We start from the raw sequence: 27,762 nt of genomic DNA on the forward strand, positions 1-27,762 counted from the left end.
CTGTCGGGGAAGATCTCCGCTGGCTGACAGCAGATGCGGGACTCTGGCAAGTATCCTACCCGCTTCCAGCACCGCTGTTTCCACTGCTGCGCAGCTCTGCCGTCACTAGGTTTCCCCCAGCACCGCTATCCACTGCTGCGTAGTTCTGCTATTTCCAGCCGCTCTCCACTTCTTCCCAGCTGCGTTACTCTGCCTGACTCAGCCACCAACCGCCCTGTCAACGGCTCCACTCCTTTTTATATCTCTCCCCACGCGACCTCCACAGTTCATGGGTACATAGTTGTGGGGCTCGAGCACCCCAACTTTATTAACAGTGACATGTCACTTTTAAGTGTCTTGGAGAGGCTTTTCAGTTTACCCCTATGTTGCAGGGGAAATGGTATAGTCCGGGGCTCTTATGTATTGGTCATCCAGTCCGACCAGTCTAATATGTCACCATTGAGGGGTGTACCAGGTCACATAACAGCATCTGTTATTCAAGTCACTCTCTGTGAGAGTCTGACACATTATTTCCTCTATGAGGGATTACAGTTCATCTTTTTAAAGTTACCATACATCAATTACCACATGTTCTGGTTATTACACACAACCCCCCTAGAAATTTGCGTGTCCCCACGCATACTTACATAAAATATTACAACTTATAAAACAGATACATAACAATTGCATACAAAGCTACTCTCTATAACGTAAAGGTAAATGACCTTTATTACTTCTCTCTGACCTTCTTAATTCCGGTTCAGACATGTCTATCTTTGACAAAGCAATGCTATCATTATCATCAACTACAATTTCATGACGACTATAACATGAACTTTGTGAGCGTGGGCAACCAGTCCCCATAATAACAGGCCCAGTCATAAGCATTAACATTGCCATGGGGTCAGTACGAGGATTGCCCCTTTCTTCTTCAGGGAATCGGGTCCCCCTTACAATTTCCTCTTTCATAGTAGACGGTAACAGCTCAGTTGTGCACAATCTTAGTTGATTGCGATGCACCACACTATTGTATCCATCAGTTTGTCTCTCTATCCGATACGTGAATACATTGTCGTCTGGGACCCCTACAATTTGATAGGGCTCTTCTTCCCATCTGTCGTCTAACTTTCCAGAGCGGTGATTTTTCCTTTTCCACACGCGACTTCCCAGCGGTAAGGGAATCGCTCGGGCGTCTAAGTTATAATTTTGCTCTTGTCGCTGATGCACTGTCTCCATCTTTTGTAGCACAATTTCTTTAGCAAGTTTCATCCGATTTTGGTGTTCTTGTACCCAATCCGTTTCGGGGGGAAAAGAGTCATTTAATGCAGGTAACAGTTCCAAATCTTTAGGGAGCTTGCCCCTTCTGCCAAACAGTAGATAATACGGTGTGAATCCCGTGGAGCAGTGTTCGATGTTATTATATAAATAGGTAAGCTCTGGAAGAATGCTTGGCCATCTGGATCTCTTTTCAACTGGAAGACTTCTGATCATCCCAATCAGGGTCTGATTAACCCTCTCGCACAATCCGTTAGTTTGAGGATGGTAGGCAGTGGTCCTTAACTTCTTGCACTCATACAGCTGACAGAGTTCCTTGAACAATTGTGACTCAAAAGCAGCACCTTGATCTGTTAAGATGCGGTCTGGATATCCGTAAGGGCGAACAAACTTATTTAGAAAGACCGTTGCTGTGGTCTTTGCGGTCATGTCTTTCACTGGGACGGCCACTATATACTTGCTGTAATGATCAGTTATAGTGAGCATGTATTGGTATCCTTGCGAACTCGTATCCAACTTTACGTGATCAAGAGCCACTAGTTCAAGGGGATATTGGCTGGTGATAGTAAAGGGGCCTTCTGCGTCGGTCCAGCACTTCTTTTTCGGGAACAGACAGCACAATTCTGACACCACCTTTCCACGTCTGATTTTAACCCTATCCAGAAATATCTACTTCTCAACACAGCCTCAGTCTTTTGCATCCCAAAATGTCCAGATTCATTATGATATGCTAACAATAAGTGCTCGACTTGTGATCTGGGCACGACTATTTGCTGGAGGTTTTGATGTGTTCCTGGATCGACAATGCTCCTAATCATTACTCCTTTCCTGAAATAGATTTTCTCACGATGCCGCAACAATTTTATCAACTCGGGGTCTGCGGTTTTTCTCTGTTCCTTGGTTAACCAGACGTCATCCTGTATCAGGCGCTTTACTTCTTGTAAGATGGAGCTTTGATTCTGAACTGCACTCCAATCAATTCCTGGACTCTCCTGGTCCTCATCTGTTGTGTTGACTCGAATGACATTCTGCCTGACTCTAGAACGACTAAATGGCGGAGTCTCTATATCTTCCAATTCATCCTCTTTCTCCGTTAACTCATCCGTGGGTAAGCGGGATAAAGCATCGGCAGCGTTGTTTGTTTTACCGCTACCGTACTGGATAGTATAGTTAAAGTTTGCCAGTCTCGATGCCCATCTCTGTTCCAGAGCATTCAGGTGGGCTGTCGGAAGATGGGCCAATGGGTTGTTATCGGTGGTTATTATTACCTTGGCCGCGGCTAAATAGTTTTTAAACTTTTCTGTGATTGCCCAAACTACAGCGAGGAATTCTAATTTAAAGGTACTGTAATTTTCGCTGTTTCTCTCAGTTTTTCTTAAACCTCTGCTGGCGTAGGCGATTACTTTATTCTTTCCATTTTCTTTCTGGTACAGGACGGCCCCTAGTCCCTGATGGCTAGCGTCTGTACTGACATAAAAGGGCTGTTCATAGTCTGGGTAAGCCAATACCGGAGCTTTCAATAATGAAGATTTCAACTGCTCAAAAGCTTCTTGATGTACCTCAACCCACCGCACAGGGATATTGCTCTTCTTATCCGCACCTGACTTTCCACGCAAAAGTTCATGTAGTGGGGTAGCGATTTTGGCAAACCCTTTGATGAATCGTCTGTAGTATCCTACAAACCCTAGGAAACTCCTAACTTCTTTAAGGGTTTTAGGAATCGGCCAATCTTCCACAACACGGGTCTTTTCAGGATCTGTCTCGATTCCATCAGCGCTAACTATATGGCCCAGATATTGCACACGAGGTTTCAGCAGATGACATTTGGCTGGTTTTAATTTGAGTCCGTACCTAGTCAGCTGGGAGAGTACGTCATCGAGATGTTGCAGATGATCAGAATATGATTTAGAAAAAATGATGATGTCATCCAAATATAAGAGGACCATATCATAATTCCGGTGCCCAAGACAGTGCTCCATTACGCGTTGGAATGTCGCAGGTGCATTACACAGCCCAAATGGCATCCTGTCCCATTCGAAAAGGCCCATTGGGGTGGTGAATGCGGTCTTTTCTTGATCCTCGATGGCCATTGGGATTTGCCAGTATCCACTTGTTAAGTCTAACGTAGAGAAAAACTTGGCAGTTTTTAATGCGGTTAACGTTTCTTCAATACGCGGTAAAGGATAGGCGTCCTTATGGGTTACCGCATTGAGCTTTCTATAGTCGACACAACACCGGAGACTTCCATCTTTTTTCTTCACTATCACTAACGGTGCTGCCCATGGACTACAGCTATCCCTGATCACTCCGGACTCTTTCATTTCCTCCAACATTGTGCGTACTGGCTGGTACAGAGCAGGGGGCAAAGGACGATGCCGTTCTTTAATAGGATGAGCCGTTCCAGTCGGAATATGGTGACAAGCTCCCAGGGCCCTGCCGAAATCGGATGCGTGTTTACTAAATGCGGCACTATTTTTCAACACAACCTGGATCACTCCTTGTCTTCGTTCTTCTGAAGTGCCCTCATCACCAATCTTTACATCTTTCAACCAGGAACATTCAGTTGAGTGAGATTCATGCTCCTCGGAGGTTGCCCCCTGTTGCGCTACCGTTAATACTTCTCCTAATACTTCTTGGAACGTTACTTGTGAGATCTTGGCAACAGGACAATACCGAAACATCCGCACCGGATAAGACTGAGGATTTAGTATCCGAACTGGCACTCTCCCTTGATGTACCGAGACTAGAGCCCGGGCAGCCACAAATGGATTCTGGCCTTCATTGTCACATGGTTCAATCAATGCTTCGTAGTCGAGCCCTCCTGGTCCCATTCGGGCCTTGCACCATACAACCGTTTCAGAATTTGGTTGAAGAATAACAGGATTCCGGTCCGCAATTCGGGCTTTTCCTATTTCCCCAAGCTTGTTAGCGAAATTCCTTTGGCCTTGTAGAAAACGAATGGTCTGCTGTAAGATTCTCCTTTCACCTGGCGGAACTAAAGATATCTTGGTCTTCAGGGCATAAATAATCTCGTCCGGACAGTTGCGTAAAACATTCATCCCAATGATGACAGGTGGGAAATATTCATTCTTATCAGTGGAGATTAGACAGCCCTGCGCTGGTAACTTGGTGTTTCCAATTTCTATCTCTGCTTCCCAATAACCACTACATGGAATGGGCTGGCCGTTACTTGCCACTAAATTCATCCAGTTAGTAGGGGGTGTGTTAATTTCATCTTTCTTCCAGTGTTTCATAAATTCGTCTAATTGAATTGTTGTCACTTGGGAGCCCGTGTCCAATAACGCAGGGACTTTCACTCCCCTTATTGAAATCTCCAATGAAAGACACTCTCCCACGTAGTGTGGCCACCATTCCTCTGACGATGGACCTATTGCCTGGTCTCCTCCCGAGGGTTGGTCCCCTGCCTCGGGACCTCCGTGTTTAAAGCTTCCTGTTGACAATTGCGAGCAATATGTCCGCTCCTCTGGCACTTCCTGCAAATGGGCCTACCTTGAGAGTCAAACTGATCCGTAGGTAGCCTTCCTGTAAATCTAGGAACATCCCATCTTCGAGGCGGCATTCTCCGATCTGAACGCCACTCTTGCGGTTTGTTAGGCATCTGGTGTTGCTTAAGTTCTCTCAATTCTTGACAGACCAGGTCAAGGCTCCTGGTAAGCTGTGTCATTTGTCCCTCCAAGACCCCTACTCTGTCGGGTTGAACAGGGGCTTGCACTTGTTGGAGGACAGGAAACTCTTTGGCCTTTGGCAAGTCGGTTTTATATACAGAGTGTTTTTTGTGTGGAACATCTGGCTCACTCATATCGTCTGACTCGGAACTCTCATCCTCATCCGGCTGTTCGTCCTCCAAAATTTTCAGTACCGCCTCCTTAAACTCCAAAAATGAAGCATCTGGATTCTGTGATCGATACATCCGAAGCTGTTTTCTCACATCTTTACACCTGGCCCCCTCTACAAACACATTTATCAGTGTCTCGTTCTCTTGTTGCTTTTCGCGAGGGTCCAAAGCCTGTAACGTCTTGAGTGACTCTTGGAGACTCAACGCGAAATCTCTTAGTGTCTCATTGGGTAGTTGCTGTCTTGCATAAAGTCGTTTCTTCAATGCCGCCACGGTTCGGGATTCAAACATGGCGACTAATTTTTCGAAGATCCCATCGACGGTCTTGATTTGTTGGTCTGACCATGACTTGACCTCCCTCTTGGCCGCACCCCTTAACTGTCCAATAAGCATTTGGACCTTCTGCTCCTCCTTCAATGGGTGGATGGTAAACATCGCTTGTAATTGGGATTTGAAGTCCTTAAAGGTGGTGGTGCCAGATAGTCGCACCTTGCCTGAATATGTGGGCATCCACGGAGCTCCATAATAGTAGGGCATTGTGATGGGTGAAGTTATCATCGTCGGGCCAGCAACATTTTCGTTAGGCACACCTTCTCCTTGTGCTCCAGAAGCTGACGCTTGTTCCTGAGACATTTTTTTTTTTTTGTTTTCCCCTTGCGCACAATTAACTATTCGAATCCTGTTCGTGACGCCACGAAATTTTCTTTGTAATAAACTGGGATTCTATTGTAATGCTCTGTTCCTTTCTGTTTTGCAGATTATCTCTTCTTCGCAGAATCCTCTCAAAAACTGTTCCAGTATTGGTAAGTATATTAGTTTTATTTTCTGAACAAATGTTGGTTTGCAAATTTACAGTATACAAACATATGGATAAACTTTCAACTTTTGCAGAATCATACAATGGTAAATGGTTACTGCTATCAACGTCATGTACAATTAACTTTTACTGGCAACCCCGTAGAATTGCTTTGGTAGATATGTTAATTAAACTACTGTGCTTCTAACTAGATGCTTGTTTAAATCACTAACACGTTAAATACACTACCAACTCTAAGGTAATGCGTCAAGCTTATCTCTAAAACATTACACGGTATTACACCATACTTCTTTACAGAACCATATACTGCAGGTCCCAAAAGGAGTTTCATATGGATAGGCAGAAAGTCTTAACTTAGTCCAATTCTAGTTTACTACAATGTTTCTGGGGCCCTCAATTACTCCCCTTTGAAGACTGGAGCGTTCTCAATACAATGTATAATCCTGTGTGGCAATATGACGCGTCCCTAATCTTTACTGGGGACAACTGGAGAGATATGTATCTTTTCTCTTTCTATTTGTATTCCAATATTTGGTGCAATGCTATAATTGATCCTGTCTAGTTTTCGTTGCAGATTCTGTGCAGCTTGACCCTGATGAACAATGTACTCTCCTTCTGGTAAGTATCTTGGGAAGTCACTTCTCCAAACTGCTAGCTTTAGCTAATATGTATTGTAACTTTGTCCTTTTCCATCTATACCCCCAAAGGCAATATCTTCTCACTCCTATTTCTTTCCGTTTGGGTTAATAGCTGGGTTATAGGCTGTATTATAGAATAACTACGGGGTTAGAGGCTCCTGTCTATGAACCTGGTAAATATAGCTTATATTCTTGCTCCCTGTCTCTCTCTCAGCTAACTCCAAATACAATGTCACTTCCCTGCGCTGTGCAGTGAGGTCCCAGCAGTCTATCACATTTATCTATACAGGGCTGAAGTATCGCTTCTTCTCCTTATGCTGTGCAGCCCTCCCAGTAGTTTCTCTGTATTGTCAGGTGTCAGCCTTTAGTATAAGGTGATTTCCAGGACTTTAGGGAAATCCTACATGCAATTTCCCTACTGTCACTATAGGCAGCTTGTCTCGCTTTTAGCTGTGGGTGAGTACGATGACATGTGGCTGCAGTCTCACTCTACTATGCCTGTCACTATCATTAGAGCAGGTTGCTACGATAAACAAAGTCCAGAGGTGGCAACAGCGCCAGTCTAATTAACTGCTTGACAGCTCACAATACAATGGGGCTCAGTCTCCTGCTACACCCCCTTTGGCAGGGCCTAAGTGCGTCACCAACTTAACCCTCCTTCTCTCGGCATCAGCCGCCTACCGTTGGTGGATTTCTGCCCAGGCCGCACCTCTGTCACCGGGCGCCGCCTATGTTGGAGCCTCACTGCTGATTCCGGGACCCCCTCCGCTGGGCGGGGTCACACCTCCGGGTGGACCAGAGTGCCAATGGATCCTCCAGCCTCCGGTCACCGGGAATCAGCCCTCCGCTCGCGGGTACAGCTAGCCAGTCCACCGGGGGAAGACAGCCTCCTCCCTCACTTGTGCTGTCAATCGCCGCTTGCTCCTCCCCGCACAGACAGTGCCGGAACTGTCGGGACCTGACCTCCGCTGCCTGTCAGGAGACCCGGTAAGCTTGCAGTCTCTGCCCCAGCCTTTCCTTGCTGTATCCTGCTAGCTGCGTAGCGCTGTCCTTCCCAGCCTCTCTAGGGAACCATCTCCTCTCCCGGTACTAGCTCTGTGCGCGCTGTCGGGGAAGATCTCCGCTGGCTGACAGCAGATGCGGGACTCTGGCAAGTATCCTACCCGCTTCCAGCACCGCTGTTTCCACTGCTGCGCAGCTCTGCCGTCACTAGGTTTCCCCCAGCACCGCTATCCACTGCTGCGTAGTTCTGCTATTTCCAGCCGCTCTCCACTTCTTCCCAGCTGCGTTACTCTGCCTGACTCAGCCACCAACCGCCCTGTCAACGGCTCCACTCCTTTTTATATCTCTCCCCACGCGACCTCCACAGTTCATGGGTACATAGTTGTGGGGCTCGAGCACCCCAACTTTATTAACAGTGACATGTCACTTTTAAGTGTCTTGGAGAGGCTTTTCAGTTTACCCCTATGTTGCAGGGGAAATGGTATAGTCCGGGGCTCTTATGTATTGGTCATCCAGTCCGACCAGTCTAATATGTCACCATTGAGGGGTGTACCAGGTCACATAACAGCATCTGTTATTCAAGTCACTCTCTGTGAGAGTCTGACACATTATTTCCTCTATGAGGGATTACAGTTCATCTTTTTAAAGTTACCATACATCAATTACCACATGTTCTGGTTATTACACCACCTCGCCGGAAAAGTGACTCGCATGCTACAGCAAGCAGTTCCTCCCGGCGCCACGTTCCCTCAGCGCACCTTACTGAGGAGGTGAGGAGGCTCCACTTACCTGACCCCTGCACCGGGAAAACCTGTCCCGGCGCCGCGTGCTACCAGCGTGCTAGAGCCCGGAGGAGTCAGCTTACCTGATCCGGCCGCGGCATGTCCCGGTGTGTTGCCAAGAGGGACGGCTGGCAGGCTTGGCCATGAAGGTCAGCGAGCCGGCCCGGACCAGGAGAGCAGCCTGGTATATTGCACAGGCTTGCTCCAGTAAAAAAAAGAAGATAAAAATAAAATGAAATTGAAGTATAATCACAGGGCTGAACACAGCCCTTCCTTGGACATCCTGTGCCATGAGGCACCAAGAAAAAACTGAAGCCTGTAGGGGGCGTGGAGGAGGAGGAGCCTGGGCTGCACTCAAAGAAATATAATCTCCTTGGTGCCTGTAGCTGAAGCTCCACCCACACCCCACTGTCCCAGTGACCACCATTGGTATGATAGAAAAATTCTGATTTTTTTACACCAAAAAACCCTTTATTTTTTTAAAAGATCACATTCCAGTTCACCTTAAAAAGATGTCGAATGCAAAATGGTGAATCATGGCAAAAACCAGGGAGAAAGCAATTCGCCATCCTAGCATTGAATACACTCTCGGCGAATCCCAGTGAAAACCCCATTGAAATACACCAGCGAATTGCAGCGAGCATGAAACGGAGAACGGTGAATCGGGAGCATTGAATACTGTAAAGTGTTGTATAGGTACTAGCAGTGCTACAAGTCAGGGGGTATTACACTTGCCTGTTACATCCCTCTCTGGTGTACTGATGCCAGGGGTAAAGCTGATTAGAGGAGGAGGACAGGCAGTCAGACTGTAGCAGATATATGTAGGCATTCATAGTTACCTTACCATTCATTTGTGTTAGTTGCTATTATTATTATAAATATATAATATATATATATATATATATATATATATATATATATATATATATATATATATATATATATTTATTGAGGGTCACACAGATATGGGATCTACTACTATATGCAACATATGGGAAGCAGGTATAGCAGAATAAGGAGCAGAAGCATAACTAAATCTTGTGCAACCCCCCCCCCCCACACACACACACACACAAAAAGTTAAACGCGCCCCCTCTCACCAATACTGCGACCGCCGCCATCGCGGGTCTGTTGCTGCTTCACTGCCAGACCACTGGGCCCTGCACTCCTCCTGATACAATGAAAAAATGTCCCTTACAAAATGGCCGCTGCCCTACTGCACAGTTATTAAGGTTGCAAGAGGAGGCCGCCACCTCTACCCTCCTAAATAACTGTCTGCTGTGAGGGAGTAGCCATTTTGTGAGGGACATTTATAATGGCAACAGGAGGAGCACAGACAGGAAGACCTGCTGGTCCCAACGGTCCGGCAGTGGAGTACCAACAGACCCAGCGGACTCATTAGCAGAGCAGCAGTAGCCCCCACAGACCACCCGCCCAAACTTACCAAGCGCCTCCAAGCCACCGCGGGGTCTGCGGAGCTATTTTTATGCCACTGATAAGGAGCATCCCTGCGTTACTAATTCAGAGATGTACGCTAATGACCCCGCAGCAGAGAAGATGTATGCAGATATGGTACAAAAATATGCAAATGCTGCAGCCGCCTGGATTTACACCGAGGCATTCATCAGCGGCTTTGCAAGGCTGCATACAAAGATGCCTGTCAGGTGCAGAGCATCAAGCTTCAGAGTAGCCGCGGGATGTGAGAGGCTGGGGACACTGTAACTGCCCACGGGATCACAGACTCAGGATAAGACGCACCAGAAAGCAGTCAGGACAAATCCAAGTTTTTTTAAGCCACTCTCCTTTACCTCCCCCAAATTATTCATGACCGTCAGTCACTTATGAATAAATGCTCCCTGCCACCACCATCGCAAGACTGCTGCAGCACATTCGCATGGTTATTAAACACAGGCATACAGAGTGGCTGATGCAGACCCATTAGTTTGTGTCCGAATTCGTCCCCGATGTTCACGGTTTGCAATGCACATGCCATCTCTGAATAAGGCTCAGTGCTCCCTCTTTATTACATTTGTATTAAACACAGGACAGAACGAATGTTAAGTGAGCTTGGGGTCTTAAGAGTGTGTTCTAGAATCGGAATTAATAATTATTTTGAATGCAGGTTTGTGTAGATAAAATACCTGGAGGTACAGAAGGGTAGTGTTACAAAGACGTTATACTGTAATTTGGGGTAAATTGTACAGCGTGAGAGAAGGAATTAGCAGTCAATAAGAATTTGGATAGAAGAAGTTGGTAAGCCTAGTGAGAGGCTTGGAAGTGAACTGGCTGAGAGAGAAGTAGTCAGCCGGTGTATAGACCGTGCAGCACGAAGGGAGTCTGGCTACAGAAGGTATACAGTGAGGTCCTAATACCACTGGCAGCTCAGTCCCCTGAGTAATGTGTAACTCACCTCTGCTGTGCAGTCTCAGCTTTGGCCAGCAGGGTCTGTAACCTCTGAATCTATTGATTATTAAAACAGAACATAAAATACGTATTAAGATAATTGTTTGTGCTTTACGTTCTCTAAATTTTGTCATCTTATTACTGGGAGAATGAACAGTATCAACATTCAGAATGAGATGCTCCAGTCCTGTCTGCATCTAATCAGAGCCATAACATGAAAGACTCAAGACATTTGCTGCACTTCATGTTCCACCTCTCAGCTGTAAGAGCTGCAGCGCCATCTTGGGGACAAAAGGTGGTACCGCTGTCTCAAAATTCCTGGGAGTCAGACCGGACATTCTGATGTATCTGTGATGGGAAGGTAGAGAAGCTGAACTGTCTTAAGGCCCCCATACATTAGGACAAGTCGGACCTAATTGTCCCTGCAGCTCCTCGTGAGGTGTTACAAGCAATTAGGCACTTCATGTGCAAAGTTTTGTATGGGATTCATCTCATGCAACTCTTGGGTGCTGCAGGCGAAGGGAGTAGAGGGAGCGGCAGCAGGCGGGGTATGCCCGCGACCAGAGTACCGGGCGGAGGGAGCATGTGGGGGGGGGGGGGGGGCAGAGGGAGCTGGGCAGGGGAAAGCGTGCGCACTTAAAAAAAACCTATACAAATGAATGGGAAGCCACTAAGTGCGCCTGCTGGCCAGCTTCATCGTTCCCAAATCATAGTGTATGGGGGCCTTTAGTCTAGAGGTAGCCAACTCTAGTCCTTAATTTTCCAGACCACCTAGCTGGTGCACAGATGTACTCATTTTGTAAAAAAATTTTAAAGATCCACAAGTGGAGATACGGAATTACTTTACTTATAGTTATATAAATAGACCTGGAAAAGGTTAATGGTTTGTAGCTCTCGAGAATTGGCATTGGCTCCCCCCCCATGTCTAGTCAAACCAGAGAGAAGATTGTAAGGAGACCTGTGAATGTCAGATTCCTGGCAATGTGGCTTGTGAGTGCTTTTTCCAGAGCAAAAAGTCTAATCTGCCATGTTATGGTAAATACCCATGTAATGCAGCTCTTTATATACTTATACCTATCTCTGACATAATTGGAAGATAGGTATTATGTCAGAGTACTCAGCTGCTCTGGTGCCCTCTGGAGTAGTGTATACAGCAGGTAAGACAAGACAGCGGCACTCAGAGACGGTGTTTTAGTTCATGTATTTGAATCCATTTTTTAAACGAAGACACAGTCTCTGAGCGTCACTGTGCCTCTATGAGGTGAAGTACCGCAGCTGGTCACTAAAGGACACCTGACGGTCCAAATTACTCCATTGTGTGCTAAAACAGGTCATAACATAAAGTGAAAACAATTCTTGCAGGGACACTGGTCGGTTTCAAACTTGCTGGATAAGGACGTGTTTTTAGCTACTTCTGAATAAGTGACCGTCTCCCCTAATTTAATTTAACCACATATCTCAATTCAAATCTGGTGGGTAATTGTGGCTTGTGATGCCTTTGTTCTGCCTCATATTGCACCATACTTAGAACTGGGTGTTGGCTGGCCAATGCAGGCCTGATTACCACTTGACAATCCTCTCCGGAGAAGCCTGACAAGAAGTCACAATGCTAAGGTGGTCCTACGCGCCTGACCTTATTAGCCAGTTGGTGTTCCATTTTTAATTCTTGGTGGTGTCTGTGCCCCTACACAAAGGGCAGTGTGTCTTTTAATAATTGAACTATGTATACATTTTGGGCAGCACAGTTAGACTGTCGGGGTCAATGGATGTCGGTATAATAACCATTAAGAAATCATAATGAACCCAACTCAATTACTCATTTTGACTGAGTCCATTTAAAATAAAGACAATAATCCAAAGTAGTTAGTGACTGGTTTTTAGGTCAGTTCTGAAACCATCTAACCCCCCTGCACCTACCTCTTCATAGTACGTCTCCATCGCAATTTTCATCTCTTCTACACTGGTGGTTTTTAGATCCGTCTGGAGTTTGCTATAAAGAGAGGAAAGACTGAAATACACTCTACAACCCCCCCCCCTTCAAAACAAACATGGTTGCTCATCCCTCAAAAACCGGCCAGGTGGTTGAAAGTTTGGTTCCAGCAGTAAATAGGTAGAATCAGGAGATGTGATAGCAGTCTCCTTATTTAGTGTAGATTATTTGTCAATAAAATGAGAGATATTTATCTTTACAGTAAATGCAAAGTCACATAATTAAACATTATTGGTAGAAGCTGGACAATGCATTGGGCAAATATAAAATGCAAAACATGGACTGATTAATCATGTTTAATGAGAATAGCATACCTCCCAACATGACCCTCTCCGGAGGGACACAACGCTCTGTTTCTGGACTTCCCTCTTAATTTATCATACTATCACCTGTGTGGAAACACCTTTCTTCTCAATTAACCTATTTTAAACAGGTGATGGCAATCATTAATTAAGAGAGAAGTCCACAAACAGAACATTATGGGTGACATTCTATGGAGTGAGATAATCTGACTTTGGCGATTTTTTTTCGCAAAAACGTCCGAAATCGCATTTTTTTCCATTTTCGCATATTTGATGAGCTGCGAAAAAAGTGCGATTTTGGCCAACAAGTTGGACACACTGGAAATGCGATGGCTGCTTTTCGCAGCACATCGCATCCAGATGTTTTCACATTAAAAAGTATACAAATCGCATATTAAATGGTATGCGATTTGTATAAAGTGTGTCTATAATTCGCCCAAAAATCAGACCAGGTTCTGATGGGCGAATTAGCCAGAACCCTGCACAGATCGCAATGATCTGTGCAGGGTTCTGGTGTAAAAAAAAGTTTAAACAGTTAAATTAAAAAGAAAAAAAAAAACGAGCGCGGGGTCCCCCGCCAGAGCATAACCAGCCCCGGGCTCATTGAGCCGGTGCTGGTGACATAAAATCAGGGTCCCCGACAAATAGGGGTCCCCTTGATTTAATGAAACCAGCACCAGGCTCAAGGTCCGGCGCTGGTTCCCGAAATACGGGGGACAAAATGACTAGGGGTCCCCCGTATTTTAAGAACCAGCACCAGAACCAACCAGCCAGCAGGGTAATGCCACAGCCGGGGGACACTTATTATATAAGGTCCCGCGGCCAAAGCATTATCCCCCTGGCTGGTCAGCATGGGCAGGGTTCCTGGGGAAGTGGGGACCGCCCCAATGAAGGGCCCCCCCCCCTCCAGGACTTACCAGCCCATGCTGAAAGTCCGGGGCTGTCCCCGATGCCCCTGGGCATCAGGCATCGGGCTGATGCAAAGTGTAAAAAAAAGATTAAAAACTATTGGGTACTTGTGAGTTATCCGGGCTGCCGATTTTTTCATCGCGCCCGAAATCGTGGGCATCGCGTCGGTCGTGGCCGTTATAAGGAGCCGCGACGCGATGCCCACGATTTCCCATAGACAGTAATGTTAAAAGACACGATGGACCCGATTTCCCATAGACAGTAATGTTAAAAGACGCGATGGACCCGATTTCCCATAGACAGCAATGTTAAAATAAAATGACAATATGAAATTGGCCAATATGTTTTTAAAAAAAATGTTTCATGGCCCCCCACCACCGTTAACGCCACCCCGCTATTGACGCCAACCCGAAGCGTGGCGAGCGCAGCGAGCCCGCGAGGGGCGGCGGTACGCGTCCTCCGACCTTTTCATGCCCTACTATCCACTAGGGCGTGGAGTGAGAATAGAATAGTGTGGCGAGCGCAGCGAGCCACCGAGCCCGAAGCGTGGCGAGCGCAGCGAGGGGACGCGGACACCTTCACAGGTATCCGCGTGCCCTTGCGGGCTTCACAGGTGTCCGCGTCCCCTCGCCACGCTTCGGGCTCGGTGGCTCGCCACACTATTCTATTCTCACTCCACGCCCTAGTGGATAGTAGGGCATGAAAAGGTCGGAGGACGCGTACCGCCGCCGCTCGCCACGCTTCGGGTTGGCGTCAATAGCGGGGTGGCGTTAACGGTGGTGGGGGGCCATGAAACATTTTTTTTTTAAAACATATTGGACAATTTCATATTGTCATTTTATTTTAACATTGCTGTCTATGGGAAATCGGGTCCATCGCGTCTTTTAACATTACGGTCTATGGGAAATCGGGTCCATCGTGTCTTTTAACATTACTGTGTATAGGAAATCGTGGGCATCGCGTCGCGGCCCTTTATAACGGCCACGACCGACGCGATGCCCCCGATTTGGGGCTAAATCGCGGGCATCGCGTCGGTCGGGTGTCCTTAACTTAAGGACAAAATCGGCAGCCCGGATAACTCACAAGTACCAACTATTGTTTTCTACTGTAGAACTATGAGTCCCAGCAAGCCTACCCCGCATGCTGGGACTTGGAGAACCACAAGTCCCAGCATGCGGGGCATTAAAGGGCCCGCTGGCACTTGTAGTTCTACAGTACAAAAAATTGTTAAATAAAACACATTGACACCCTGAAAAATAAAAGTTTAACACACACACTGATACTTACCTACCTTGAGCCCGTAGGTTGGTCCCTGGATCCTGGGTCCGGGGCGCCTGGACAGAAGAGTCCGGCGCAGAGATGTTCATCTTCCGCGCCTTTCCTCCGAATGATTCTATTGGCAGCCTAGCGGCCAATCAGGAGCCGAGAAAGTCGGCTCCTGATTGGCCGCTAGGCGGACAATAGAAACATCTGGAGGAAAGGTGCGCAAGATGAACATCTCTGCGCCTCTCCAGTCCGTGAGCGGGTACCAGCGCGTCTGCCGGAGAGGATGCCGGGGTCGTCGCCGGGGACCAGGTGAGTATGATTTCCTTCCTTAGGAACCCATTTTGGACTACTTCGGATCCTGGACCCCGGAGACATCAGCCCTGGAGCCCAGGACCAACCCCGGAACCAGGACCACGGCCCTGGAACCGGACTCTTCTGTCCAGGAGCCCTGGACCCCGGACCCAGGGACCAACCTACGGGCTCAAGGTAGGCAAGTATCAGTGTGTGTATTAAACTTTTATTTTTCAGGGTGTCAGTGTGTTTTATTTAACTATTTTTTGTACTGTAGAACTACAAGTGCCAGCGGGCCCTTTAATGCCCCGCATGCTGGGACTTGTGGTTCTCCAAGTCCCAGCATGCGGGGTAGGCTTGCTGGGACTCATAGTTCTACAGTAGAAAACAATAGTTTTTAATCTTTTTTTTACACTTTGCATCAGCCCGATGCCTGATGCCCAGGGGCATCGGGGACAGCCCCGGACTTTCAGCATGGGCTGGTAAGTCCTGGAGGGGGGGACGACCCCTTCATTGGGGGGTTCCCCACTTCCCCAGGACCCCTGCCCATGCTGACCAGCCAGGGGGATAATGCTTTGGCCGCGGGACCTTATATAATAAGTGTCCCCCGGCTGTGGCATTACCCTGCTGGCTGGTTGGGTCTGGTGCTGGTTCTTAAAATACGGGAGACCTAGTCATTTTGTCCCCCGTATTTCGGGAACCAGCGCCGGACCTGGAGCCTGGTTTCATTAAATCAAGGGGACCCCTATTTGTCGGGGACCCTGATATGTCACCAGCACCGGCTCAATGAGCCCGGGGCTGGTTATGCTCTGGCGGGGGACCCCGCGCTGTTTTTTTTTTTTTTTTATTGCGATTTCCTGCAAACGTGCGATTTTCAGACCTGAAAATCGCACATTTTCAGGACTAAAGAAATCGCACTATTCAGCCAGTTTTTCGCATCTCATTAAATATGCGAAAAACGGGCCAATCTTGCGATTTTCAAAAGTGCGATGTGGTGCGATATAAAAACATGCGCATTTATCTCAATCCATAGCATGTCACCCCTTGTCTCTCCTGGAATGGGAGGTATGGCATAGTGCTGATGAGGGAATATCTTCAACAGAAATTTAACAAAAGAAAGATTTTAACAGTATCAACAGGAAGGCATTGTTTGGATAGCAGGGGCTGTGGCACAGAAGTCAGGCTTAAGGGGCATACACACGGAGCAAATTTGTGCCATTTTCTAAGCAATCTTACTAGATTGCTTAGAAAGTAAGCACAGATCTCTGTGTGTATGCTCCGAGAGAATAAGTATCTCTTGCTACCTAAACCAGTGCATGCAGTCAAAATCTAGTCAGATTGCTTAGCAAGTGACTGCAAATCTCTGTGTGTACAGAATGAGAGATACTGATCGCAATCTCTCATTCTGAACCACTATCCGGCCTTTTATTGCTTAAGCAAAATAGCTTAGCACAAATCTCTGCATGTGTATGTGCTCCCCATGGAAGATCTGGCCACCAGGAAATCGCCTATCCTAAATAGCTTAGAAAAATTGCTTATCACACATCTCTACGTGTGTATGCCCCTTTATTTTGAGAGGCTAAAGGGGCATACACACGTAGAGATCTGTGCTAAGCAATTTTGCTAAGCTATTTTGCTAAGCAATTTTGCTGGTGTCAAGATCTCCCATGGGGAGCACATACACATGCAGAGATTTGTGCTAAGTGATTTTGCTAAGCTATTTTTCTAAGCAATTTTGCTTAAGCAAAAAAAGTCAGGGTAATAGTTCAGAATGGGAGATTGTGATCAGTATCTCTCATTCTGTACACACAGAGAGATTTGCAGTCATTTGCTAAGCAATCTGACTAGATTGTGACTGCATGCACTGACACTGAGTTAGCAAGAGATATTTAATCCCTCGGAGCATACACACGGAGAGATCTGTGCTTACTTTCTAAGCAATCTAGTCAGATTGCTTAGAAAATAGCAAAAATTTGCTCCGTGTGTACACCCCTTAAGGGCCCTTTTATCATTATAGATTTGCGCTGTTCCATTAAAGCAGGACAGAAGGACCTCAGCCGGTATCTCTGACACCTGGTGTGATCCCTCCATTCCCACCTGCAGATGCAGCCCCAATAGGTTTATATGGGGATGCGATGTGAGATTTACCAAGCACTCCTGAGCTTGGCTTGAAGATAGCATTAGCACACTTTAGCAGATGGGCTGCACTTTGAATAATTGCCTCGGTACCCTACACAGCAATGAACGCCATGCATGCTTGGTCAGCAGGTGCGCACAAGAGGTCCTCGATGACTTGCTGACAGTTGGTATCCCGGTGGTCACAATGCCGACGCAGAAATCCCGACTGTTTAACGGCCTGACAGTAGGGATCCCCACCAACATGGGCTATTCTCATTTGCAGACCACTCTCACACCACAAAGGTCTTTTTGGCGCTCCCCTGTCGGGATACCAATGGCCTTTCAATGTCCGTGTACTGACCTTTGGGATCCTGACCCATACCGAACCACCACACAAGAGTCCCCCTACCACACTGAGCACTTTCAGGTTTATCGTCAAGGTACCTCAATGGTCCAGGTTTTAAGGATATCCGTGCTTGACCACAGGTGACTGAATCACTTTTAGCAGTCAATTTGAGTTAACCATCTGTGCTGAACCATGGATATATTTAACCCTTTGAGTACCAAGTGAATTTGTCCAAATAAGTGTAAAAATGGGCAAGCAAAGATTTTTATTCATCATAATGACCTGTAATATTAACCTTATATAGGAAATATACTTTTTTTAAATTTATATAACAAAATGTGAGCCAGGCTGGAATTTTTAGCGGATATTTTGAACATCTCACAGATGTTGGCACTCAAAGGGGGGGGGGCTGTCTGCCGCTGACCTCTGCGGGGGGATCGATGTCCGTTCGCCGCTGAACTCCTGCACAGCTCCAGGAGCATGCTCCTGCAGTCATTAGGAGCTACACACGGGAGCGCACGGCCGGCGATTGATCGCCCACAGCACAACAAATCACTGGTCAGTGACCATATTGCCAGCGATTTTAGCCAATATCGCCCCCGTGTGTACACACCTTTTGTGTTGCATATTTATTTTACCATAATGAAAATACAACAAAGCCAAAGATAAAAAAAAAATAAGCATTTGTTCTGTATCATACCTGAGTGCGTTATCTTTTTCTTTACATTGCTTCTCCAGTTTCAGAATCTTCTGTTTGAGATTATTCACCAACTGCAATAGGAGTATTAAAAATTGGATTTTAGTCACTGCAAAATCTGTTCCTCAAGGCATTCTATTGTCCTGGTAAGGGAACCTTAACCATGTACATATCTCTTCTCAAGAGGCTGCAGGAAGAAAACTTACCCCTGCAGCCATTGCGTCTAAACAGAGCAACAATTTATTTGCTTTGTTTTTCACCCTCTAGTGGAAGTAGACGCTTCCTGCGTGCTTCCGAACATCGGATCACTGTCACGATCATCGGATGCACCCAGATCTTATACTGTCAGATCAGAGGCGGAACTACCATTGATGCAGCAGGAGGACCAAGGGCTGCCTCAGTCACCCTCTTCATTTCACCCACTGCCATGTTGCATATTGTGAACTTGGGTTGGGGTGGAGGAGAGGGCCCCAAATTATATTTTTTGCACCAGGGCCCACAAGTTCCGCCACTGTTTCAGATGCAAGGATGTACACCAGTGAAGGCCTTATACTGATATTAGTAAAAAGTGGCAGATGTGCCTGTGGCAAAAGATGGACACCGCTCGTCCAATTCAGAATCAGCCACGTAATGGGTACATCAAAGGAATATTGCAATGGACCAAAGTGGTCATAGCTAGCACATTCCTCATGGGTTAATAGTAATAATCTACTACAAGATCTGGGTCTTTATGGTGTGTCTTGGGTTGTAAAAGACCATCTCTGTCAAATGAAGGACACCTCTTAAAAACGGCTTTTATTTCAATGTCACCTTAGAGACTTTCACCCCACTGTAGAAAGGGCTCGTGGTGGTGATCGTTATCTGAATCCATGAACAAAACTATGACTAAGTATTTGATGAACACTGTTCATTTGATATCGCAATAGGCGACATCCAAAAAGTTGACCAAAAAAAAAAATCAAGTCCCAAAAATGTTGTTCACCACCAGTCCAAACTAGGAGCAGGTCATCTGTATAACGAACGTAACACAACGTGTATTTGGATAGATTGTAAGCTTGTGAGCAGGGCCCTCCTACCTTTTTGAATGTCTTGTCTGTAAATACCCAGTTTGTTATCTCTGTTTACAATCGTAAAGCGCAACGGAATCTGCTGCGCTATATAACAAATGGTTAATAAATAATAAAATAACTTTACTAAAAACTTCTAAAAATGAAAAGCGGTCATTCCCTCATTGAATTATGTGTTCTGTCACACAAAATGATTTCATTGACGTTTATGGTGTTCTATTTTTTTTCTCTGTAATGTAAGATTCTATCCATTGGAGACCAGTATAGTGTATTACAAGCAGTCCCAGCAAAGAATATCACTCACCACACTGTTATCACTTCTTTTGTCCACCAAGCTCCTTGAAAACTCTGAACCCTGCAGCCAATAGGAGAAAGGAGAAGACGATGACGGCAATTTGCTATATAACAGATTTGTTGTTATTGTAGTTGCTTTATAAAAGCAAAGAACCAAGGATATATACAACTTTGTGGAAACAGTAGTTGACAACAGAATGGTATCAGTATCCCGGCACTTGGGATGATGTGGTAAGGGCGATGGTATCACATTGATCAGGATACTGAGATCTTTTAGGTATGTATGCGAACCCTTTTACCACCGACAGCCTAAACCCCCTTGGTGTTTAACCATAACCCCCTGGTGCCTAACTCTCCCCCCTTAGGGTTAGGCTACAAGGTGGATGCTTAGGCACTAACGTACCCCCTTAATGCTTCCTCCCTGCAGTCAAACCTCCGGACGTCTGACCTGCGACAGGATTGCGTCATCAGTATTCCATCTGCCGGCATCCTGACTGCCGCTACGCTACCCGGATCTCATTGGCAACACAGTGGTTTACTTCCTACTGTTACAATAAAAAAAAACTCTTGGGTCCTGGAAACTGTATCTTAAGAAATAATGGTGTCTAGGACAGGGTAACAGAACTAAGGCCCTTATTCTGGTTGGTGCGGTAATATCCGCGTGCGTTCGTGCCGCTGATGTTTTGTGTCTGCGCATGTGCAGAGGCGTCTCTGCGCATGTGCGAGCGGGACGCACGGCCACATTCCGCATGAAATGTGTACACTACGAACAGGGGGTGGAGAGGGGTGTGAAGGGCTGTTTGGGCTCATTACCATATGTTTACACCCCGCGTTTCATGGGCGTTCCCATGCAAACGCTGGGCGTACGTATGGTAATGCGGCCGTGACGCACGTGTAGGGGGCGGACATATGACATTGCCGGATGTCAGCTGCCCGCCCAGATCCCTGCTTTTGCACGGAGAAATGCCCGTGTGGTCTGAGGTTGCGGGAGCTGCCTGGCCACTCGGTCCTGCAATGATGGGTGAGGTTCCCTGAGATGGAGGAGGTGTATTCATGAGAAATACACGTGCGGTCCGTTCGGACAGCTTCTTACCGCGTACAGACGGAGTTGCGATTCGTATGGAAGGCGGGGTTTAGGACGCACGGTGCTGGCCGCATATTCGGATCCGGCCGCACCGATCAGAATAAGGGCCTAGGTTTGAGATGGAATCATTATTTGGCCCGACTTTGAGGAAGGTTTGCCACAGAAAAAGTAGAAGGTTTGCTACAGTGGGAACGCATAGGCATAAGTACTGGATTTTCAAGGCAACATCACACATGAATTATAAATGTCCAAATGTATGTAATAATCAGCTAGTTTCTAGGGAGTACAATATCCTAGGTATGTACTATTGCTGCGAGAATGGAAAATATGTTGGACATTGGAAGCTGTGCTCGCTGTTTATGTCAAACATTTTTAAAGACCAACTCCATGCCTGACTGGAGCTTTTAGCCAAACTCACTGCTAATTTAGCTTTTTCCATGCTGCAGGGCTAGCAAGGGATTCTGGGTAACACAATGTCTGGTTTTTAGTCTGACTGAAACTCACTCTGGATGGATCCAGCAGCTGCTCAATCTGACGGTCTTTCCGGCTGTTTTCTTCCTCCAGCCTCCTGAGCTTTGTTTTCATTATATCTCCCTCGGATTTCCTCGCCTGCAGCGTCTGAATTAGAGGAAAGCATATTAGATTGTTACTGCACAGTAGAGGAGACAATAACTGAATTGCTTCTCTAGGAGATGCTGCTTTCCCTGCTGGTAGCTGGCTCCAAGGAAAAACATGGGATTGACCTGAATCAGAAGAGTTAAATCTTGAAACTGGTATCCTTAATTAACGTAATAGGCCTGACGGTACTTGTGGAGTTTCACGGCTCCCATCGTATGGCATCGTATGCCATATGTAGTGGCATACGATGCGATACGATTTTTACAGATTTTTGAGCATTTTTGCTCAAAAATCGGATGCGATCGCATCAGATGCCATGCGATGGCATCCGATGCGATGGCACCCGATTTTGCACTGAAATGCATCAAAATGTGTATTAAACTTGTGAAATGCCCCCAAATGCCATTTTTCATAGTGCACCACCCCCACTATCAACCCGAAGCGTGGCGAGCGCATCGAGCCCGCGAGGGGCGGCGGTACGCGTCCTACGACCTTTTCATACCCCCACTATCCACGTCGGCGTAGAGTTGAGAATAGAAAGTGTGGCGAGCGCAGCGAGCCACCGAGCCCAAAGCGTGGCAAGCGCAGCGAGCCCTGCGAGGGGACGCGGATACCTGTGAAGCCCGCGTATAGCTGTGAAGGTATCCGCGTCCCCTCGCCACGCTTCGGGCTCGGTGGCTCGCTGCGCTCGCCACACTTTCTATTCTCAACTCCACGCCGACGTGGATAGTGGGGGTATGAAAAGGTGGTAGGACGCGTACCGCTGCGCTCGCCACGCTTCGGGTTGACGTTGATAGTGGGGGTGGTGCACTATGAAAAATGGCATTTGGGGGCATTTCACAAGTTTAATACACATTTCAATGCATTCTGATGCATTTCAGTGCAAAATCGGGTGCCATCGCATCGCCTGCGATTTGATCGCATGCGATGCGATTTTTAGCATACGATGAAGGTCGTGGGAGCCGTGATACTCTACAAGTACCGGCCTGACTACCTTAGTGAAGGCATTGCATCAATTACATGCGGATTATGGAAAGAGAGCAGAAGCCGCTGGTCTGCATTTGGTCAGGCAGGCTGACCAACTAACTACTTAGTACATTAAATCATATGGTGCAACCATAGTCCCCTGTGTAACTTATCACTGTATAATAGTTATTGTATGCCCGATATAGAGAGTGTCACATACAGAGTGTAACCCCTCCTGGTAGATACATCAGGAGGGAGAAATCAAATGATTGATGATGTAGAACAGGTAGACTCGAGGAATGGTCAAGAGCAGGACAGGCCAACCTGTGGCTCGCCAGATGTTGTGAAACTACAAATCCCAGCATGCCTTGCCACAGTTTTAACACTCCCTTATAGCAAAACTGTGGCAAGGCATGATGGGATTTGTAGTTTGACAAACATCTGGAGAGCCGCAGGTTGGCCAGGCCTGGTCAAGAGCATTACATAAGAGCATTGACCAGGCCTGGCCCAGTCATTGCATACGGCTGTGGCCGGTTAGGCTGTGGCCAGAGTTTATCTGTGGGCCTAGATTGAAGTGGGCCGTTATTAAAGTGGGAAAACTGATTCATAACTACAGCGTTATACCAGATTCATCTGACTCATCATCTCTTGTCTCCAACAGGTAACACACTGAACATCTCCTCTGTACTGCAGAGCATTACATCTATTGTGTGGGATTGATTTGTACTTCTAGGTAACACACTGAACATCTCCTCTGTACTGCAGAGCATTACATCTATTGTGTGGGATTGATTTGTACTTCTAGGTAACACACTGAACATCTCCTCTGTACTGCAGAGCATTACATCTATTGTGTGGGATTGATTTGTACTTCTAGGTAACACACTGAACATCTCCTCTGTACTGCAGAGCATTACATCTATTGTGTGGGATTGATTTGTACTTCTAGGTAACACACTGAACATCTCCTCTGTACTGCAGAGCATTACATCTATTGTGTGGGATTGATTTGTACTTCTAGGTAAAACACTAAACATCTCCTCTGTACTGCAGAGCATTACATCTATTGTGTGGGATTGATTTGTACTTCTAGGTAAAACACTGAACATCTCCTCTGTACTGCAGAGCATTACATCTATTGTGTGGGATTGATTTGTACTTCTAGGTAAAACACTAAACATCTCCTCTGTGTACTTTACAACAGTACCTAGCATGTGTGTAGGGAGGAATTTATTTTTATTCTAGGTGATATATAGAATCCTGGAATGCTAGTTTTGTTTTTCTAAGCCACTTTTATTGCTATGTGTTGTAGGGGGTGGGGACTAAACGAGTCGATTCCAATTATTGGGAACTCATGCATTGTTAGAGTACTTAAGTAGTCATTGCATACGGCTGTGGCCGGTTAGGCTGTGGCCAGAGTTTATCTGTGGGCCTAGATTGAAGTGGGCCGTTATTAAAGTGGGAAAACTGATGTTTTGCATGAACATAAATTGGCAGGGTAACGTACGGGAGCGAGATCATTCCATGGCTCACCGACCATCTAATGATTTGTTTTCACTGCTCGCAAATCTAAGTCAGTCTGTGCTGACGTAGACTTACGGTGCGGCGGCTGACTTCATCTAGTGCGTACCCAGCTTTAGGAATTGGGTGTGGATTGTAAGGTCGACAGTTTCTAGGTTGACCACGATTGGTCGACAAGCAATATGTCAACACATGAAAAAGGTCAACATGATCTAGGTCAACATAAGTTTTTGTGTCTGTGTTGACATGAGCACCGTATTAGTGTAACGGGTCTGCATGCCATGCTTCGGGCACGGTGCCTCGCTGTGCTCCGCACACTATTAGATCCCTACTCTATGCCCGCTTGGATTGTGAAGGAAGAAAGTCGGTTTAAAAATAAAAAAAAGGATTATAATTAGAAAAGTATTGTCTCAACATTTTTCTGGATCGACCATTGACAGGTCAACCTTTTTTCAGTGCCGATCTAGACCACATCAACCTTTTTCATGTGTCGACCAATAGTGGTCAACCTATGGTCTCTCAACCTAGACAAGGTCAACCAATCGAAAGGATGTCTTGGAGTAAGAGAGCAGAAAGTAACCACTAAATGCAGGTCCAGACTTTGGGTGTGGTATAGGGTTCCGACAGTCTGGACGCTCGCCACCTATTCTATTCTCCCTCTATGGCCATCGCGACCCCGAGTGTCGGGGTTTTGACTGTCGGGATCCTGACGTTGGGTAAATGACTGTCGGGACCCCGTCTGGCACCCCCAGACTTTAGAGTTTTGAGTGAAGTACAAAGAGTAGACTAAAGACAATATGGGAAGAGTAGGTACGCTGAGATTCAAACTGCTATCATTTATCAAATACCATGACTACATACCTTCTTCAAGTCAATGATGTGGTCATACATGTCCTCTTTCTCTTTAAAATCCGGTGTTCCTGGTAAGTAACCTAAATAATACAACAACTTATTATCCACTTTATATAAAGCAGTGGTGTAGCAGATCAGTGGTTCTGAAGCCTCAGGTTTTCCAATCAGGTCACAATTTCAAGATTTCTGTGGCAGCAGGTGGGATTATTACTAACCCAGCTAAATAGAGGATTTGACTGGTGAATAATTATAGAGATCCACAAAACATGACCGGTTGGTGGCACTTGCAGACCGGAGTGAAGGACCACTTAGTAGAGAAAAGATAAAGGGTTTTTCTAACATCCTCAGTAAGGAAGCAGTGAACTTAGATGGAGGCAGAGACCATATAGTACATAGGTCAGTACGCGTAGAGTGGATCTGAGGAGAAAACTATATTTGGTACTTGTGTAGCTTTACAGCGGCAGCTTATGCTATGTTTGAAGCTACGTTATTAGCGTAGCCCAACGGCTGCCTTACTTGTGTAGTTTCATGAGGGCAGCCTAAGCTACGTTATCTGCGTAGCCCAATGGCGTAGTAATCTTAGTTTCTCTGCCGCAGCCCAGTGTAGTTACTGTACTGTCCCTGGGAGCTGCAGCTCTGTCCCCGGCAAGCCTAGTGAGCGCCTCACACAGCGCCCGCATGATCGACGGCAGAGAGGGGATTATGCGGGCGCCGGTGGAGAGATGCTCCATCTATCTGTAAGTAAGTATTGTGGCAGGGTTGGGGGTTCAGTAGCGCGTGTGTCTCCTGCACAAAGGGGGGGGGGGGGGGGTGCAGCCACAAGTGCATCTCATGCACAATAAAGGAGGCATTTGCCAGTGCTCCATGTTACATACTGGCAAATGCCTCCATTTCAAACCCCCACTATCCACGCCAGCCCGAAGCGTGGTGAGCACAGCAAGCCCCGCGTTACGCGTCCTTCTGACCTGTTTATACCCCCGTTATGGACTGAACCATTGACCATTTTAACCTGCCTGACATGACAGGTGTGAATGTGTTCCTGAACACCCTCACTATTCACGCCAGCCCGAAGCGTGGCGAGGAGACACGTTACGCGTCCTTCCGACCTGTTCATACCCCCACTATCCACGTCGGCGTGGAGTTGATTTTATAAAGTGTGGCAAGCGCAGAGAGCCACCGAGCCCAAATTGTGGCGAGCGTAGCGAGCTCCGTGAGGGGACGCGGATTACTTTACATGTATTCCATGTCCGCACGCCATATTTCGGGATCGGTGGCTCGCCACACTTTATAAAATCAACTCCACGCCGACGTGGATAGTGGGGGTATGAACAGGTCGGAAGGACGCGTAACGTGTCCCCTCACCACGCTTCGGGCTGGCGTGGATAGTGAGGGTGTGTCAGGAACACATTCACACCTGTTATGTTAGCCAGGTTAAAATGGTCAATGGTTCCCACACAATGTAAGAAGTGCTGACTGACTACGCTAACTGTGTAACGCTGACTGACTACGCTAACTGCATAAGCTCCGGCTGCCCGCAAACGGGCGGGAACACAACACTGATACTGACAGGGATGCCTGACTGACTACTTTCAGGCGGCAGCTTAAGCTACGCTGTTAGCGTAGCCCAACGACTGCGGCTGTGGGAACACTACACCGATTCTGACAGGGACGCTGACTACGCTGCCCGCGGGAACACTATGCCGATTCTGACAGGGACGCTACGCTAACTACCGCCATGAAACTACACAGGTACACTATATTTTCATAGTCAACCGGCCCTTTTGATGCAACATAGCAACTGGTTTGAAAACTAATAAGGATATCACCCACATATTTAAAGACTGATATATCATCATTAAATACTTTAGAGCATGTCAATAGAACAGGGTGTTCGCTGGGCGCACGCACCCAAGTATGCGGTCGCATTGCCTGGGCGTACCAGCAAAAACTGTGGGTGTGCCCAGGAAAAAGCTGGGCATCCTCATGGGAACGCAGGCGATCGGCTGATGTCAAAGGATGTCAGCCGCCCGCCCCCCGTTCTCGGATGCCGCAAGTATAGGTCAGTCAAGGCTGACTTATATTTGTGAACAGGGTAAAAATCATTTGATGGTCGGCAATCATCGAATAATTCTACCCCCGTACGCACCCTTGCGAATGGATGTTTATGCAAAGTATCCAATTGCAATGCGCCGGGGGGCGGGGAGGCGGGCGGCTTTTAGTTGGCTTGCTAAACAGCAATTTTTTTTGCTGCTTAGAGAGCATCTCAATATACTGAGAGTGAACTAATTCCTATAGAGCTTTCTGCAATGAAATGCCAATGACTATAAATCTGGATGTATCCTATACGTGGTGTAAGGCTTGGACCATTGTATTGCTGCTTATACACTAATAGGTTACCAGTGCTAGCAGAACGGGAGTACTTCGGCTTCTTCATCCCAAGAGCTTCCTTTAGGTATTCTGGAGTGCTGCTGCCGGGACTCGCCCAGGCCTGACCAATGTCTCCATCCAATTTCACAGGTTGGGTGAAGCCTGCGGGAGGAAGCACAAGTGATGGGGTGACACAGGCGAATGAAGCAGGGTAAAGTGCCAGGTGCACACATACAGTTGCTAGGATACCACAGTCAGGGATAGCATGGAATGTGGATTACACACAAGAATACTCAGGTGGCAGTGTCAATTGTTTTCCGAG

At 46.8% G+C, this 27,762-nt stretch overlaps 1 protein-coding gene across 2 annotated transcripts in view; it reads right to left on the reverse strand.

The window, feature by feature from the left end:
• IQCE (IQ motif containing E) overlaps positions 1-27,762 on the reverse strand; it is a 75,503-nt gene that overhangs the window by 34,441 nt on the left and 13,300 nt on the right. For both annotated transcript variants that reach the window (XM_083152962.1, XM_083152961.1), the window contains exons 6-12: positions 27,471-27,602; positions 25,083-25,153; positions 21,621-21,734; positions 20,043-20,093; positions 18,675-18,745; positions 12,670-12,742; positions 10,760-10,809 (exon numbers count right to left, since the gene is read on the reverse strand). In XM_083152962.1, the coding sequence (XP_083009088.1) occupies positions 10,760-10,809; positions 12,670-12,742; positions 18,675-18,745; positions 20,043-20,093; positions 21,621-21,734; positions 25,083-25,153; positions 27,471-27,602 (562 nt within the window). The remainder of the gene's footprint in view (positions 1-10,759; positions 10,810-12,669; positions 12,743-18,674; positions 18,746-20,042; positions 20,094-21,620; positions 21,735-25,082; positions 25,154-27,470; positions 27,603-27,762) is intronic.

This window comes from Crinia signifera, chromosome 7, assembly GCF_055691185.1.
Source record: "Crinia signifera chromosome 7, ASM5569118v1, whole genome shotgun sequence".
NCBI lineage: Eukaryota > Metazoa > Chordata > Amphibia > Anura > Myobatrachidae > Crinia > Crinia signifera.